This window comes from Aptenodytes forsteri, unplaced genomic scaffold (assembly GCF_000699145.1).
Source record: "Aptenodytes forsteri isolate BGI_AS27 unplaced genomic scaffold, ASM69914v1 Scaffold270, whole genome shotgun sequence".
NCBI classification, from domain to species: Eukaryota; Metazoa; Chordata; class Aves; order Sphenisciformes; family Spheniscidae; genus Aptenodytes; species Aptenodytes forsteri.
The window spans coordinates 2,719,148-2,737,168 of NW_008794631.1; the positions used below are offsets into that span (position 1 = coordinate 2,719,148).

Here is an 18,021-nt window from a genome sequence, read left to right on the forward strand (position 1 = left end):
TGCACTAGTGAACCACCCTGTGCCTCTCTAGAGAGGATCAGAACTGACATCTGTGGGCTTTGGTGACAGAGGTTCACCATCCAGAAGTCTCCACCTTTGCCCCTTTCAAGAATATCCCCAGGATAATTTGGTCCATGACTGTGGAAACCCCCTTTAATAGGTTGGCTGGAGCTACAGAAAGTATTTAAAGTAGCTGGGGACAGCTGTCAGGTCTGGTAATACAGATCGACATCGTGAATCTCCCACAGTGTCGCTGAGAGTGACGGACTCACCCCTGCAAACTGCCATGCTCGGGAGCAAGGCGGCTGCCTTCCCTGCGAGTCACAGCTTCCCGTCGTCTCCTCCCTGTCCTACACAAGAACACACTGCCCTAGAAATGATAAAAGTATAGATGAGTAATCTAAGAGCTGAATTTGACAGGAAGAGAGAGAACACTAGGCAGTTCTCTGTGATAAATGAAGTTTCTGCAGTCTGGGAGGTTAGGAGTAGTGATGAATCTAGTCAAAACCTGAAATTGCAGTCGCTTTGACAATGGTCTTTTATCTTCCCTCAGCTGATGAAACAGCTTCAAGCTTTGCCAGGTCCTCCTCCTACTTTTCCTTGAGAGTCAGTATCACTTCCATCTTATTTCAACAGAGCTTCAGCCAACTGTCATTAATTCAGATTCGTGCCGCTGCCAAATGTCGGGAGAGACGGGTGATGGTTGTGTCTGCTTCTGATGAAAATGAGAGGTAGAGCTGAATGTCATCAGCCTACACTGTAGATCACATTACATCACAACTTCTCCCAGTAGCAGCTGCACAGAGATAATGAATAAAAAATAAGCAATCGCAGGGAGCCTCGTAGGGCTCGCTGCAACTGAGAGCACCTCACAAAAGGGAGGATGGCTTCCAGCAACCCTTACAGAGACCTTTGAGAAAAATGAGTGAAAAGCCCCTCTGTTTTTGCTAGGTCCCACAACTTCCGCCTGGTCAGCAGTGCCCAAAGCAATTGGGAGGCCAGAACAGGTATCTGGCTTTTGGGTGTTACTTTGTAGAGATCAACAGTCAATTATAATAGCTCTATTTCCATGGTAATAGCCATTAAACTGTGTTCAGGGGCTCTAAGAGCGTCAGGCTTAGTAAGCTTACCTCTCTTTGTCAGTGATATTCTCCCGAGGAGAAATGCTAAGTATCAGCCAGTAGTTGACAAATATGTAGAAGATCTATGGAATAGGAATCATGTTTCTCATCTGTAAAGAAATCAGAGTTCTCTAGAGCATAAAAATACACCCAGGATAACACCAAAGGTCCCCTTCTCACAGGTGTCACTGGACAACTATGAAATCAACACTTTCATAGCAGCCATGGCAAAGCAATGTGGTGCCATCAGAAAAAGTATGTACTTTCTCAGAAAGCTGCCTTGAAGCCTGAGCTGGACGTGGGGTTGGGATTTCGAATTTTGCAGCAAGGTTCAAAAGGTCAGGCTGTCAACTGGATCAATTAGTATAGCAACATGGAGGTCCGTGACTGCACAGGCAAGGCTCTGATCCTCCTATGCTCTGTTGAGGGTGTGGGAAGAAAAGGCAGAAGAGGAGATATTAGAAAAGACCTTTCAAGATCTCAGCACAACCAGATTTCCTTTCAGAAGTTTTCTTGTTTAAAAGGTTATCACTGTTAATCTAAACCGATGTCTCTTAAGTGTTTGGTAGTCAAAGTATTTGCTTGTCCTCCTGGATATCTAAGGTATTTTATGATTTTCCCCCCCCCCCTCAGATTTAAACAACAGCAGGTTTTATAACTTTCACTGGGCCATCTGCCTTAAGTATGCGGTGTGTGCATATCCTTTCCCAGTAGGATGAATCAGCCTGCTGCAGTAGGACCTAAAATATGACACATACGTGCAATGAAATGTTATAAATGTGCAATGACTTTTAGGAATGTGCTCACTGAAAATCATACAACCCCCCAAAGCTCCTGGGATGGCAGGGTGGGGTGCACCTGCGGGCAGGGTGTCCTGACACCAGTGGCAGGTGGCATGACCTCCCAGAAGCCATTTCAAAAGTCTGCCAGACTTCCCTTCTTTGCTGCCCATCCAGTTTCTGTGCTGGTGAACATGGCATCACCACTCCCTGGGTCTCGATCTTTATATCCATTGCTGAACTTAGACATATGCATGTACATGAGATACATCAAGGAGGACTGTGGCAAAGCGAAGCAGCCAGGGTATTCTCAAGAGCTGCAGAAGCAAATCGTCTTTCTAGGAGGGTTTCTCTGAGGGAACCAGACAACTCAGGATGTTTCTGGACAGGGATAAGATGCAGGAAGGTTTGAAGACTCATCATTTCACAACTTTGCTTTTCACTTTGCTCTTTTCTCTCAGTCTCCACTTCTTTCTGGGACCACAGGACTTTCCCTCCAGAATTCTTCAGGCTACAAAATGCATTAAAACGATACAGCTTCCTCTTATTCACACTTACAGGTCCCTTATGTAAGAAATGGGAAAGAATAAGAAGACCTTTACATGGTTCATGTGCAGAAGATGGGAAAAATATGGGCTGAGGCATCATAAAACAAATGGAGGCAACCCAAAGCGGCTAAAGAAGGTGGATGTCTCCTTTGTGCCAGGTCACCTGCAGAAGATAAAACTGTTGCAAAGAGGGATCTATCTATTATGGATCTATTATTCACCATGTTTTATGAAGGGAGAACTCATATTTGGAGACTGTATGTGATCATTAACCAATGCCAAAGTTTAACATAAATGTCAGGCAGTATCAACACAAGAATAGGTGTAGGACATTTTTAAGTTCAGCTCCTGATTTTGATTGCAGCATTAGCAAGTCTTCCCTTTGGCCATCTCTTTGCCTTTCCCTTCCCTTTAATCTGTACTTAAAACTAAAAGTCACTGTATTATACGTGAAGAAAAACAGTGTTATGTAGGCACTACAACAAATAAGAAATATGATATAGCTGTTCACTTCTTAATACTGAAACTTGAGAAAGGTACACGGAAAATCCTGTACTCTTTGAAGCATAGGAAATATATGTGCCTTTTCTTCTTGCACCTTCGAAGACATTGCTCCTTCAGTTGCAGGCAGACGTTACAATGGATAATGGATAATAAACAGGATTCACGTTCTTGGCACTCAGTCAATTATAAGAAATACCAATTGCCTTCTGCAAATATTCCCATGGTGCCAAACCATCAGAGGAGTTGGTGAGTAGGAGGAGTGAAGGTGTGATAATTGAAAGAATTGCTACTTGATAAGTCACAGGAGCTAATGTGTTAGCTCAGCGTGCAGGGAAGCTAGGACGTTCCCAGCTGCCGCAAAAACTGGGTGTATGCGATCCCTGGCACCACTCGTTGGGACAAGATGAATCACAAGCGCTTCAGTAGCGAGCTACCATGTCACAGTGAGCCAGATGGAGGTGGTTACTTCCCTGATTGATTGCCTCGTGGGCTACCAAGGGCTTTTCCAGCAGGCTAATGCCTTTCTGTTGGCACTCAAGCGCCCGGGAGCAGTGTGTCCGCTTGGGTCAGCACCATGCAGGAATTCCTGCCTTTCGGGTGTGTGGCCACCCCGCAGAGGGAGAGGGAAGTAAATAAGGAGCAAGGGGGAGCAGGTGACTACAACATGCACTGAAATAACACCGACTTCTGATGCCTCCCTAATAGATGTTGCTGCTAATGAATTTTCAAGCACGTGCTGAGTTAACGGGGGTGAGCAACATTGAAACATCCTTTAGTTAAACCCAGTGCTTTACAAAAGCTAATTGAAAAAGGAAGGAGCAGCAGGGGTGGTGGGGAGAACAAGGATGAAGAGGGGGTGGAGGGGGAGAACAGCTCTATTTTTCAAGTGCTGAATATGAAAACCCTGCAACAGATGAGTTTACATGCAAGCCTGCACCTCATCAGGGCAAAGATACAGTGAGTGGAGTCAAGTAATTTTCCTCTGCACACAGCATCCCCAGCCCCTTACCCTGCCCAGCCAGCTTTCTCAACTGTGAGCTTTAGAATATAAACAGCCAATAAGTAAGGACAATAACTGTAGTTCCTGCTGAGAGCTAACTCTGCCTGTCATGCATTTGCTGGGTCCTAATACAGGACAGTGAATAAAGCTTCATTACAGAACAATGGAGTTAGCTGCCAGAGCCTACAGATTTGAATAAACAACAAATAAGCAACATCTGCTCCAGCATATGTGTATGGTAAAAAAAAAAGTCACAAAATAAAAGAATTTGTAAATGCCAAAAGCAACACTAAACTGCCAGTGCTACTGTAGAGTGAATTTTTAATTGCACATGCATACAGGCAGGCTGTGGGTATTAGTCTCACATATGTCTGGTTGCTGCCAACCTGGGAGTATAGATGAATTTAATTAAATAAGGATTATCCCTTCTCCCCAGTACAATTACTTATTTATAACAATGATAAAATTGCCTAATAAAAAAGATTGTAATATTTTTTAAAACAGAGCTAGAAAACACTCTGCTTTCCCTGTAAGTCATTCAGGGATGTTTGGGGGGTTTGAGCGTCTTTTAAAATTAAGTCTCAGCATTCTGCCAAGAGAGAGGGAAAAAAAGCCTTATCATAAAGCCTACTGCAGTTAAACAGCCAGAATCTACATTATGGAGAAATATAAAGAAGACACACAGCAGCCAGGGAATTGGCTTTCATGGGGAGTGTAGAAAATTAAGCAATTGGACTGAAATTGAGGCCAGGCTACAGAGCCAAGGGACAATACCACTGGGACAAGTACTTCCATAAGTCACCCGTCTCTAATATGCTCCATCTAGGCAAAGCAGTCCGTTCCTATATATCTCTATTTCTTCTCATAGTGGGCACCTCGCACTTCCCTGCTCAAGTGAGCTCCCATTTCAGCAGGGTCATGTCAGGCTCTCATATCTTCATCATCACTCACACCCTTTCCAACAGAGCCCACAGCCAAATGAGGCTGGGTCCTTATGGTATCAGGCACTGCATGAGCCTTGAAAAATAGGCAGCCTGGGAATTTGGAGGCAAAATCTAAATTCAGGCATGCTCTCCTGGGAGCTGAGGTTTTCCTTGAGTAGGTTCCTGATGGACTCTATTTCCCACTTGCTCCTACTTTGAGGACCCCCGCTTATGGGTCTGAGCTACATTCTGCTGAATTTAGTAGGAACCTTCTTAAGAGCTAGGTATTATTCACTACTAACAATGTTATGTTCATAACTGGCAATTTTTAGACTGTTTCCATGATGCACAGGAAGTTGAAGTTGCAGTAAAACTCCCATGGGTATGGAGAGGTACGCCATTTAAGAGCAGTGGGAAAAAGAGAAAGAATATGAAAAAAGCCTGTAAAAAAAAGCCGGAAATCTCCACTTTAAATTTAGGCCAAGCGTCAATGACACTGAAATGAGAGCGAGAGAGAGATTGCAGTGTTTAAACAAAACTCTAAAATAGTATTATGGTTCTGCAAAGGCATAAATCTTACATAAGTGCAGTTTACTTGTATGATTTTGCTTGATCACTTAACTGGATGACAGTCTTACCAGAATTAAAAACAAATAATTACTTTCTGCATTTTCTGTCATGAAATTACTACTAAATACCTGCTTATTCCTCTGTCTTGAAAGAGTATTCAGGGCATACAGTTATTTTTTCCGCTTACATTGTGATTGATATACCTATACAATCTGCTAAATCCTTTAACTAACACCCTTCATCATTAAATAGCACAGTCATTTTTTAGAGATGGATAAAGAAAGGAAAAAAGCATTGTGGGTATGTTATTACGTTTTGAATTTTTTCCCCACTGGGCTATGTCCACATTCTCTTTTTTTCATTTCTCACTGAACGTTTGTCCAAATGGTGTTTTTCACTGCACCAGTCCTGGGGAATTGCTATTCTTTGTATAGATACTGCTATGAGCAAGACTACTGGTATGTGGGCTCATCTTTGTTCATGAAGATCAAGACATCTATCAGAAAACAAAATCAAAGTAAGCTCATGTAACTGAGGTGACAAATCATACAGTCTGAATAGCAAGAAGAACCTGACATTAAATCCCAAAAGTCACTGGAGCCACGCGTTGACAGACTGGACACACACAACCCTGCCAGAAGATGCGGCAAGAGCAATTGAATGCCATAGGTATGCAATCTATTACACAGCTAAAAAAACCCGTATGAAAACAGCAAATGTATGCTTACAGATCATTTGAAAACAAAAATAAACCCTCCAGAACTGAGGAGTTCATGCTATAATCCATTGCATTTACTCAGCTCTAGCATTTACCAAGAACCCCACCCCCCACCCCCCACACCCCCTTCTGTCACTGCCTTCAACAGGCTCATGATTTCACTCCTGCAAATCCAGCTGTCACTCCAGCCAATGGCATATATGCATGATCAGCACCAGTGGACATCCAAAATTTTTTTTTTAGATACCTGTGTATGAACTTGGGTTGCTTAATTATTTGTGCTGGCTCCCCAAAAGTGATATAATGTGGTCCTCAAAGGGTGAGGGCTCACCAAACTTGCACCTTTGTCCCTTTCTATCTGCTTCTTGCTACTTATTAGTACTTTCACATTAAATTTCTGTCCCATTTAAAAAAAAACAACTGCCAGTCCTGCTCTAAGCACTGGTTGGAAAGGGTCACTAGAGAGCAAGGCCAAGCGCTCCCTTCTCTGAAGGCTGAACAGCCGTTCCTCCAGCACCACCACCCCTGCCAGAAAATGCTTCTCAGGATCCAAACTCAGATTACCCCAAATGACAGCATAACATCTGGTCTAACAGCTTTGCTTTTAATCCTTTCATAGACTCCTCAAATAACTTATTTTCTAACACATGATTCAATGCTATGTCAGCTCACGTGGTGTTAGTCTGTGTGATATAGGAGACTCATATGATGGGGTAGAGGCTGTGCTGCCACCAGCACATCCTGGTTACACAGTCCTGGTTGAGTTGCGTACAGAGTGGCTGCAGAGCCACTATCTCCAGTCTCCTGGTTGACTTACCTCCTAGGGATCTGAGAGTTGGTGGGTAAGGGGTCATCTGAGTCTGGCAAATAATTCACCTAGCAGGAGCGAAGCTTTGGTGTCGCTTGGAAGAGTAGAGAGGTCTGCTTAAAGCTTCAGACAGGGACCCCAAACACTCAGAGCTGTGCATGTGAGGTACCCTCTTCATGGGCACTCATTGTGTCTCCCTGACAAGCTGAGTATAATTTACAGCCCTATGATTTATCAAGTCATATCATCTAGACTGCCATGCCTAGAATAATGCATCCACATGCCAGAGGTGATGGAAGCAGAGAGGGAAAATGTATTGTTAGGATAAGCTTTAGAGGCAGCTACATGCAAACAGTGTTTTAAAAACTGGCAAATTGTCTGTTTCTTAACACTCACCTGAAGTGGTGTCAGGAGCATTTCCACATGGAGTTTCATCCTCAGAACTCCGAATCTGAAAAGAAAAGGAAGAGAGGAGGAAAAATTCTTATTGATGGTAATGATTATGAATGTATGCCTTATTACGAGGGGGGTTAGGAGCAAAACAAAAAAAAAAATTCTGGACATTTAAAAGTGAAAACGTAAAATCTTTCAGATGGTTCCTTTTTGGTTTCTCTTTTTTAAAATATTTGTTCTTGTCATAAACCAGGCTCTAGTCTCAGAACCTTTCCAAGCCTCGCTCAAAGTAATCAATACATTAAGTTTCTCAACCTGTAAACCCTTTGGGAATGAAGACCCATTTAACTTTTTCATAGTTAAGGGGAACATCATGTCATGATGCTGCATAAACCTCTTCAGAAAAAAACTTTATAGAAAAGGGGATCTATTAAATACAAGTAACACGTGAACATGCATGTTGGGTGTGTCCTCCATGCAGTCTGTAGTAGCTCAAGACTCTAAGCCCCTCATTGTCAAAGGCTAGAAGAATACGGATTGCTCTATATGAGACTGTTATTCTATTCCCCATACATCTGCTACTGGCTACTGCCAGAGTAACGATTTAGGTGGCCTGATGTTTTTCAGCCAGTACACAGTTCTTACAGCCTGAATTTCATGATGTGGTAGAGAATACTCAGAAGTTAAACAATATATACCCTGTCTAATTTGAACATCCAGCATTCACCAAATTGTCTTAGACATCAAACTGGGGAGTGTAAACACACTAACAATCTTGTTTGAACAGCCTCAGAGAAATGTCCCTAGAAAAGAAAAATATGACTTAGTAGAAGAAACCCAAGTAAATGTAACCATATGGAGGCAAATTCTTGCCAAAGAGTGTATGTAGGGTCAGAATTTTTTTTCCTTTGGGAATGAAGACCCATTTAACTTTTTCATAGTTAAGGGGAACATCATGTCATGATGCTGCATAAACCTCTTCAGAAAAAAACTTTATAGAAAAGGGGATCTATTAAATACAAGTAACACGTGAACATGCATGTTGGGTGTGTCCTCCATGCAGTCTGTAGCTCAAGAGATCTCTAAGCCCCTCATTGTCAAAGGCTAGAAGAATACAAGAGAAGGATTGCTCTATATGAGACTGTTATTCTATTCCCCATACATCTGCTACTGGCCATTGCCAGAGTAACGATTTAGGTGGCCTGATGTTTTTCAGCCAGTACACAGTTCTTACAGCCTGAATTTCATGATGTGGTAGAGAATACTCAGAAGTTAAACAATATATACCCTGTCTAATTTGAACATCCAGCATTCACCAAATTGTCTTAGACATCAAACTGGGGAGTTTACGATCATCTGCATTTACTGCTCTGTCAATGTCCTCACTTTTGTGTGAGCCTCTAGTCACGAAGCTGCAAGTCCAGCATGCTAAGTGCTTTACAAAGACATATGGGCTTCTTCGGGACTATAAATCTACTGTGCTGGAGATCTCCAAAAGACACCTTCTCCCCTACTGAGGCTGATAATCAGGCCCATGCTCTGATTCTTGAGTCAGCTCTGCCGGCACAAAGGCTACACCAAACCTTTCACAGAAAAATACACCTTGGGAAAGACTTGAAAAGATAAATATCCTTTCCTTGAGACGAATGCCATTACCTTAACCTGACCTTTTCCAATGCTTTAAAAACTGGAAAACTTTTTTAAGCCTTTTCCAGCCACTCACTGCTTCTTCCCTCCCTCCCTCCCTCCCTCCCATGATCCCTATGTTTTCAGGGGGCTGCCGACCATCCCGTTTCCCCTCCTTTCTTTGATTCTTACAGCAGAGCCTAATTTTTGGACTCCTTCCTTTCCCTCGTTCTTGAAGGATTGCTGGAAAGGGAAAAGTATTCCTGTCGGCATCCCAGTGGATTTTGTATGAATAGCTACCATAGCCATTTTTCTGCAGTGGCAGAAAAACTGCTGCTCACACAACTCCTCTAGATGTAAGAAAGGGACTGGCAAGTATCCTGGTCTCTGCTACTTCATGTTGAACCCCCACTGACAACCCACTGTTGCTAAAACATACAGATAGCTGAGTATCGTGGACTTTGCAGACTAGATATGAGAACAAGCTGCTGCTTTCAGTTATTCTGGTTTTAGGATGCTCAGCTTACAGAGTGATAAAATATTTCAAACATTGCTATAAAACCAAGGCTAATTTTGTGATGCAACTTTCTGAAAGAGCACACCAGAAAATGAGCTCGGGGGGTGGGGGAGATAGGAAAAAAAGCCCAACCCTGGTTAATGACTGGATCTGTAAAAATATCCTTTACCATATGTATTAGTGCTCCTGCAACTTCCTTCTATAAAACAAAAAAACCTCTAGTGCTGCATAAAACACATTAGCATCTTACAGTATCATACTGGCTGAATGAATCCTACCTCAGTAACTTCCGTGCCAACTTCTTTGACAGTACCCTAACACAAGGACAATTTAAAATAATCAAAACCCCAATGAGTAGTGTAAATCCTACTGTTTTTCACCATAATGCTGCTGCATAGTGCTTGAAGTAATTTCCTCTAGCTTCCATCCTGAAAAAGAGAATCCAAAGCTATACCATAAATATGGGTGGAGATACATTGCTAGCAAGCAATACACAAAAATCCACCTCACCTCTTCCAATTCAAATGAGTCTGGCAGCTTGCAGTTGAGGTTGACCACTTTTTTGAGTGTGTGGGCCACAAGCAAAGGTGGCTCCTTTCTTGGCCTGTCTTTGGCAGGCACCTCACATGCAGGAGACAGGTGGGGCTGTTTTGCAACTAGGTGCGATGAAGCCCAGGCTTTCCCCCATGAAGTCGGTGGACACTGGGATGTGGGATGTGCCGAGGCACCTTTGTCTCTGGGGGTTTGCTCCTGGGGCAGACAGCCCAATGTAACACGTGCAGAAAAGTCCGCATGGACTCTCCCTCTCTCAGCAATATCTGCACAAGGATGAGGTTGTTCTTTCTTGCCAGGCAAGTTGGCTTCCCCAGGTGCCAGTGAGTCCTGTTTCAGCAGCATTGTCTGCCGAGAAGCCCTTTTCAGGAGCTGGCCTATTCTCCTCCGCTTCACTCGTGTGACCGCAGTTCTGCTCTTCGCAGCATCCAAGAGACTGGTCTCATCCCCACCAGCGTCCTGTGCTTTAGTCTGTTGGGTGTTGGCGTCAGTCAGCAAAGATGAGAGGGCACTGGTTACGTGGTCAAGTACTTCCAGCTGTCGAAAACGTTCTTAAGTTTGGCAGAATGGAAGGCAACATGGTTATTAAAAATACAATCTGAAATAATCAGGTACAATGATTATTCAAACTTGCCATTGCCAAGAAACTTACTAAGTACCTCATTCAAAAGTGGCTAAATTTTTCCATTTGCTTCCAGAGGATCCATTCAGGCTACATACAGATGTCATTGCGTAGTTCTTTATATTAGACAAACATGCAACATTGAATTCATTGGGTCAAGTGCAGCTGAATACTGCTCTGTGTGGATAAAGGTTACAGAATCCAGCCTGAAATTCTCCGATTGGCTGGGCCAGACTTAGATGCAATTTTTGAGGACTTACTAAAATTCGTGTGAAAAAAGTTATTAAAATCTGATCTCCAATGTTTCCAGCTGGCAGCTGTCCAGGATAACCGTAAAATGCATATAGCCATTAACTGATAAAAATTAACCACAGAAGCTATGTTCTCGTTTTCATAGCAACAAAAAGCAAAACACTTATCCCCCAGAAACTCATAGTTGATGTCGTATAAAGGTTCCCAGATTTCTTTTATTGTACTAACCTCCTGTAATTTCTGGGTCATTTTTTCCATGGCATAACATCTAAAGAGAAGCGGATAATTTTTTCTCTAAGGGATCCTCGAGATTGCCATCACTGCAACACTATGAATTTATTTATACGAAGAAACGCAACACATTTGCTTGCACGTTGTGTCTGTACCTATCCTGAGGCAATGAATATGTCACCAGGACTCCTCCTTCCTTGAGAGATTAATTGAGGACAGTAGATGGCAAAATACTAACTTTCTTGGCTGCCATTTCTCTTAGAGAGCAGCCAGATTTACTGCATGCAGGCTGTTGGTAATGCTGCTTCACTGACAATTAGACAACAAGGGGATATTTAACATGGATCTGAGTTGGTCATTTGCATCGGGGACCAATACCGTGACATATAATTCCTGATAGTTACTATATCTCAAGAATACTCCTTTTTTTCTTTGCCCCAGACATTGCCTGATTTTTAACACTGGAGGAAAACATTGCCATTGCTGCCACCTTTTAAGACATGGTCAAAGGTTTCACCTGATGTGGTTTAAAGGAGTTATCTGATCTATCAGTACACCCATTACACAGTGTTGTATAGTTTCCATTTGCATAAGTTTGGGGTGTCAGAGTAAATAATTTTTGGTTTTGTATATCTACTGTGCTACTACATGCTCTCCATGTAAAGCACATTTTATCCTCAGTATTTCATCTGGCTCCCACTATGTTAGGCCATAAAAATGCCAAGTGCTAATCTTTGACTGAGAGTGGCACAGCAGTCCAGTCCTTCTTTTGATTTGAACCAGAATGAAACTGCTGAAATAGTTTTTACACAGTGCTTAGCTTTTGTAAATTATTTCAAAGAGCTTGGGACACCTAAAGAACAAATCAAACAAGAAGAGAAATTATAAATGAACAACATAAAAAATCCCCTCACTCATGTGCAATGTAATAAATACACAGGTCATGAAGAAATTATGTCAGGGACAGCCTTGCTTCATGGACTATTTCTCTCCAGGCAAGTAGTCCCTTCAGTTTCTAGGGGTGCTCCCCAAGGATCGCACCTCAAATAGGCAAGAGGCTGATAAGATCTCTTTAGTCCCTGCAGCCTGCTGCAAAATAGTCTAAATCTGTAGCACAGAGGAGATATTAAAGGACACAAACACAGATTAATTTTCACTAGAAACTTCAGCTGAAACAGCAAATGGCCGTGCTGTAAAAAAGATCAATAAATCTTCAGTAGAATCTGTATTTTTTATAGGGCTTCTAATGACTTTATGATCAACTATTTTATAATTTAGGAGGGGAAGCTCACAGTTTTGTTCCTCCTTCCTTAAATCTGATATTACATAGGCTGACATAGTTATCTACATGGAAGATTTGGAAAGTCTTCAGTAAGACCACAGTCGAATGAAGAAATACAGAACATTTCCAGAGCCAGCAAGAAATTTTTGATCAACATCTTTTTTTCACAGCAAATGGCAGAATTTGGAAAAAAATCAAAATTTTCAGTGGGTAAATCAAGACATCTGAAATTGCTCAGTTTTTCTCAGGAAAAGTAAAAATGAAATTTCAGCATTGTCTGCTTCGTCATATATTAAAATATTTTCCTTTTTTTAGATTGTTTCAACTTGAGTCTTGGCAATACTGCCTTTGCTTGAATCAAAGCTGTACTTCAGAGAATGCATTTAGCAATTTACATTTCATTTCTTTTCTAGGGGTGGATTTACTGGCTGACGTACATTTCCTCTCTCCTAGCTGACCTGTGGTGGTCACAGGACAACCATATATCATGGGAAATGGTGTCTACCTAATACACTCATCTCACAGAGAAGAAAGAGACTTGAACTATACTTCCAGTGAGGGGCTTGCAACAAGCTGAGACAGACAGAAATGAGCCTGAAAAATCCACAGAAACAAGACAGCAAACCCCAAGTAGATTTAGATATGGCAGTATGGAAAAGTGGTACTGAAATGTGGTGGGGGTTTTTTATTATTAAGCATCAGAATGAAACATTTCAACATTTCTGAACTAAGGTGTTCAGAAACTTGAAGTTTTCAAAGAATTTGGAGATCAACATACTCAGAAATACAATTATTTTTCACTTAACATAACTTCTGATTGTGAAGTAACTTTATTTCTTCAGTTAGGAAGTCAAATTTTCACCACTGGCAAATGATGGGGATAAGCTTTTCTTTTGGATCTGGTTGAGAAACTGAAGGGGTGACTGACATTTTTGAAAACACACCTTATTTTTGTGAACTGAACCTTTTGAAAACTCTCTTTGACAATGTTAGGGAACCAGCACCAAGCAAGGAGACAATTAACAAATAACTCTATAAGAATCCACAGGCATTTTAAAAGGCCAGATCAGCAATGAAGCAGGCCCAGAAAACTATTTTCATCACAAGCAGGGAAGAGCCAAACAGAAAGAGGAAGGAACTGCACTAGGAAAGGAATGAAATACAAAAGTGGACAGGGATCACTCTGTTATGGAAGTCCTTGGTCTCTCTCACCTCCCTCTCCTTTTTTCCTCCAAGTTTGTTGTCTTCCATATTGTACCTATAATCCTTCTCCTTATCTCTCACTTTCTTAGAGTATCACGTTATACTAAATCAATTAACTTTCTGTGCTGATTCAGAGAATAGGAGAAAGCAAACTGACAATGAGATAACCTCTCAGGCAGTCACTAACTCAGATTACACAATTTCTTCCTTTTCCATGGCTAGAGACAAATGAGAGGGTTTCAGACTGAATTTGCATTGAAATGGTTCAGTAATCATCGGCCAAACAGTGTGACAATAACTGAATTAATCCAGTACGTCTCTGGGAATGGTCTTGAAATCTCTAGAGGTGGCGCATGGCCTGCCTCATTTTGGCACTTTCATTTTAATGCCCTGGTGAAGCAGTCCTCCGATAGCAAGGAGTCTGGGGTTCCCTAAATTGTTCATGGAGAGGTAAATGCCGTGGAACATCTCTGGACCTGAACCTTCTACTTAATTTACAGAGAAGGGTCTTTTTCTGGGTCTTCTTCTGGAGACCTTCAAAAACACCTGTTCTCCTCATTGCCATTACAGGGAATGTAGGCTTCTGCTTTAGAAGAGCAGGCTCACTAGGTGCCTGAAAATTTAGGTGCAGTATTAGTACTGAAGGCAGACAGTAATCTGTCCAGCTCTAGAGATGCAATCCATTTTCAAATCTAATAAACATGAATTTGCCCCTCCTCCTTCTTGCTATACCTCACTGCAAATTCATTAGATGACCTAAGGTTGGCAAGATTGGAAGAAACCATTTTGCAACCAAATGCCATTTGAGGATATTCCTCAGGAGTTTGTACACTAAACCTGATACACCTCTTTTTAGCTGTAAGTCTTCTCCTGGAACACCAGCTGTAGGAAGGTACTTGTGCAAGATTACCTACATGGTCACTGAGACAGACTGGCTTCTTTTGAGAGGTGTTTTAAGTGGTGGCTGGATGATGACCCGCAGGAGTTGCCTGACTCTCTCCACTTGCTATGGAGATAGAAAGACTCTACAGTGATGAGGCTCCTTGAGATGGTACTTCAGCTAAATGCCTATAATTTGGTGCAGTGAACCAGGCCGAGGTTAATCACCACATTAAGGAAACATGTAGTCAGTGAAAACAGAAGAGGTAAGTATCTCTGAAGGATGAATCCCACCTCTCTCGATTAAATGTTCCCAGCCCAGGCACATGCTTAGGAGGCCTAAGCAGATGGTGTGAAAACCCCCTCCCAAACTGTCAAAAGCAAGATAATATGTTTTGATGGACATCACACCCACCGAAGCAGAAATTCAAATCTTATCTTACTTCACAGCAACTCCCCCATACAGATAAGCCATTAACATGTACTAAGAGTGCTCCTATTGAGGATGACTGCAAGACATTAAGAGTCATTAAATTCACACCTTGGCTTACCACTGCCTGCCTTCACTGTGCAAACTCCTTCCCTCAGAGGCTCTTTCTCTGCTCTCATTCCTTCCTAGTTCTCTACCTTCTTCCCTGAGGTCTCCATCCACCATCCACTCATACTGATTATCTCTGTTCCCTCTCTCCCTCTCTCTCTGAGGAGTTACAGAGAGAGAGAGAAAGAGAGTGAGAGCTGAGAAACCTGTTTGATGTGTCAGTTTGCTGTAAATATTGAAGTGTGTGCACGGGGCTTGCTATAAAAAAAAAAAAGAGAGGAGAGAGAGAGAAAAACACATTTTCCACAATGCTCTGACATTTCTGTTTCAATTCTCATTCCGTCCATGCTGCTTCCTTGGTGTAATTCTAAACGGGAATACATGGGCTATGCGAGAGATCCTGCTTCGCTGAGCATCTTAAGTAAATAGAAGATTTCTAGAGCCATCTGGCTATCCTGTGCAGCAAACATGAGGGGAAATGATGTCAAAATTGGGCTTTTCGGATGGGTGATATACCAGCGAATTAACAATGCTATTTTAATGCAGATATATCTTTAGGGTGAGGACCTTGTATTAATTTCTCAACTGCAAAATACACAACATGAGAACAAAAACCAGCTAAATGAATAAAAATCAAGACTGTGTGCCTTAAATGGGGCAATTTTATTGTACTTAAAATACGATCCTCATCTACATCTTAGGGCACATTTGAACCACAAAACTGTTAGCTTTTAGTTAGGGATTTGTGGGTCTGATGCACAAGCTCTGGCAGCTCTAGTCATGGCAAGTTAAGGCCTTGTCATCTGCTCACCACATTTCCCTGTGAGAGGGGTCCTGCTCTCACCAAGAGGAAAAGGGAATGTGAGCCCACATCTGGCCTGGCTGAATTCAAAATCCTGTGTATTGGCTTACACCACCAATGATGGTGGGTACGTGTTGCCAGTGAAGTGGCTGGGGCAATGGACCCATGTTCAATTATGCAGCCTCCGCGACACCAATGACAATCTCTGGTGGTGGGGTAGGTCTTACAGGGGATGGGCGGTTATGTTTTAAAATGCCACAAGCTGGTAGCTCCAGCACATAGATCAGAGTCCACAGCTGAGGAGAGGTAAACTGTATTTCAGTCATATTAAGAAGTATCGTTGCCACAAAGGTGTACATGAGGATCTTCGATGTCTCCTGAATACATGTTCCTTTTTCATGCATTTTTTTTTTTTAAGCCTCGTCTTCACTGCCGTCTCAGTCCCCCCTGCTATTTATTTTACCTCCTGGCTAAAATTCCTCCTTTTGCCAAAATGCCTCTCCTTACCATATAGGTTTGGTCTCTCAATGTCCATCCGCTGCTTCTGAGCTTCCAAAAACACTCGGACGTTGATCCCTTTTGCTACAGAAGCACCACTGAGGAACCGAGGAGGGATTTTGGTGCAAACATCAGGTTCTTCCGTACCAAACCCCAAATCAAGAAGAATCTCCACTGGATCCTTTTCGCAGAGCGCCAGCCATTCAGTGATGCTGTGGTGAAAACATGAGGATTATTTACACCACTGTCTTGGTACCACTTTCTCTTGCAGTAGCTATCACATGGTCTTGTTTTTGTTAAATAATTCTCTTCCCTTCTTCTCCCCTTTTGTGGAGACTACTGCTTAAGTGAAAGTAATAATTTTTGGTCACATTGCTAAGAGATTGACACATGTTCCTCCCCCCCAGAGGAATTTGGTGGCATGGTATCTAGATAGCTTAGCAAAAGGAACATTAATAAAAGGTGTAGGTTCACAGCTCTGCAGGCTCACTTCTCTCTAGACACAATACAGATAAGGCATGCTGCAGCTGCCATAAGACGTCGCAGGCTTTTACCTTCCAGTGGATTCAAAGCCCACTGCAGTTTCAGGTAGTTTTTGGTTTTTGGGGGTTTTTTTACTGGTACAAATGCATTTGAGATCAGACACCTGTTATTAAGACGGTCATTTTGATCCTGTTAAAATAAATGAGGAGATGCCTTTTACAAACTAAGGCCTTGAACTGCTTATTCAAAATTGTACTCACATTTGTTGATCTCTAAATGGGCTAATACCTTGTATTCCTAGCTGGAAATACATGAAAATAACTAACCTCTGGGGTGCACCAGTGAGCAAGTGGGACGAGCCAAGACTCTTGCATCTTGGCACAACTGGACTTTCTGAAAAATCTTGCAGGGACCTGGTTGGAAAAAAGCAACAATGAAATGTGTTTAACTCATGTGCTCCTCTGGGATGTCATTATGATTTTTTCCTAGAGTAAACATTTGCATTTTGTCTTGGTTTATAACGATACATAATAGCAATGCCTTAGAAGAAGAGTCGGCATGAGAGTGTGGCAATACGCTTATTCTCAAGAACAGTATGTTACAGTAGGTGTGAGAACGTAGGTGTGAGGTACCAGTAAATGCTAATTATAAAGGTGGCAGAATGGCTCACTTTTGACAGATGGTGAATCTTTGGGGAACCTTTAGGGAGCATGGTTTCTCTAGCCACCTACTTCAAAAGATATAATTGCTCTTAACAAAGTTTTGGAGAGACAAAGCACAATGAGTTGCAGCAGCAGGAGTGGCACCTGAGAACAATTCTGTGCTTCGCTTGTTGTTGTGTTTGTATCCGCTAATCTGCAGAGAAATAGTTGCTTTTCAGAGCCTGCTCACTGCAAAAGGAATATCCTGCCGCATAGTAGTCTTTCTCAATAGGTAAGACCACATGGTTTTGTTATGCCCAAGCTTAACTTTACCTACACATACCTATCAAGATCAGTAGCAAGTGTTTATATACAGTGGAAGCATTGCATTGGTCATTTTTTTTATCATTGCAGGTTATCCATCAGCTCACATCTTAAACAGGCCTAGAGGGATACGTAGATTTTTGAACTAATGCTGTTGCTATCAGTTTGAGAGAAGGGGGGGGGGGGGGGGAGACAAGAAAATTCCCC

The 18,021-nt window shown here is 42.2% G+C and overlaps 1 protein-coding gene across 1 annotated transcript in view; it reads right to left on the bottom strand.

The window, feature by feature from the left end:
* The window catches only part of CCDC129 (coiled-coil domain containing 129), a 48,942-nt gene that overhangs the window by 15,833 nt on the left and 15,088 nt on the right, over window positions 1–18,021 (bottom strand). Inside the window, 4 exon segments of the mRNA XM_019470533.1 lie at window positions 7,368–7,422; window positions 10,300–10,610; window positions 16,376–16,578; window positions 17,176–17,262. Of these exon segments, the coding sequence (XP_019326078.1) occupies window positions 7,368–7,422; window positions 10,300–10,610; window positions 16,376–16,578; window positions 17,176–17,262 (656 nt within the window).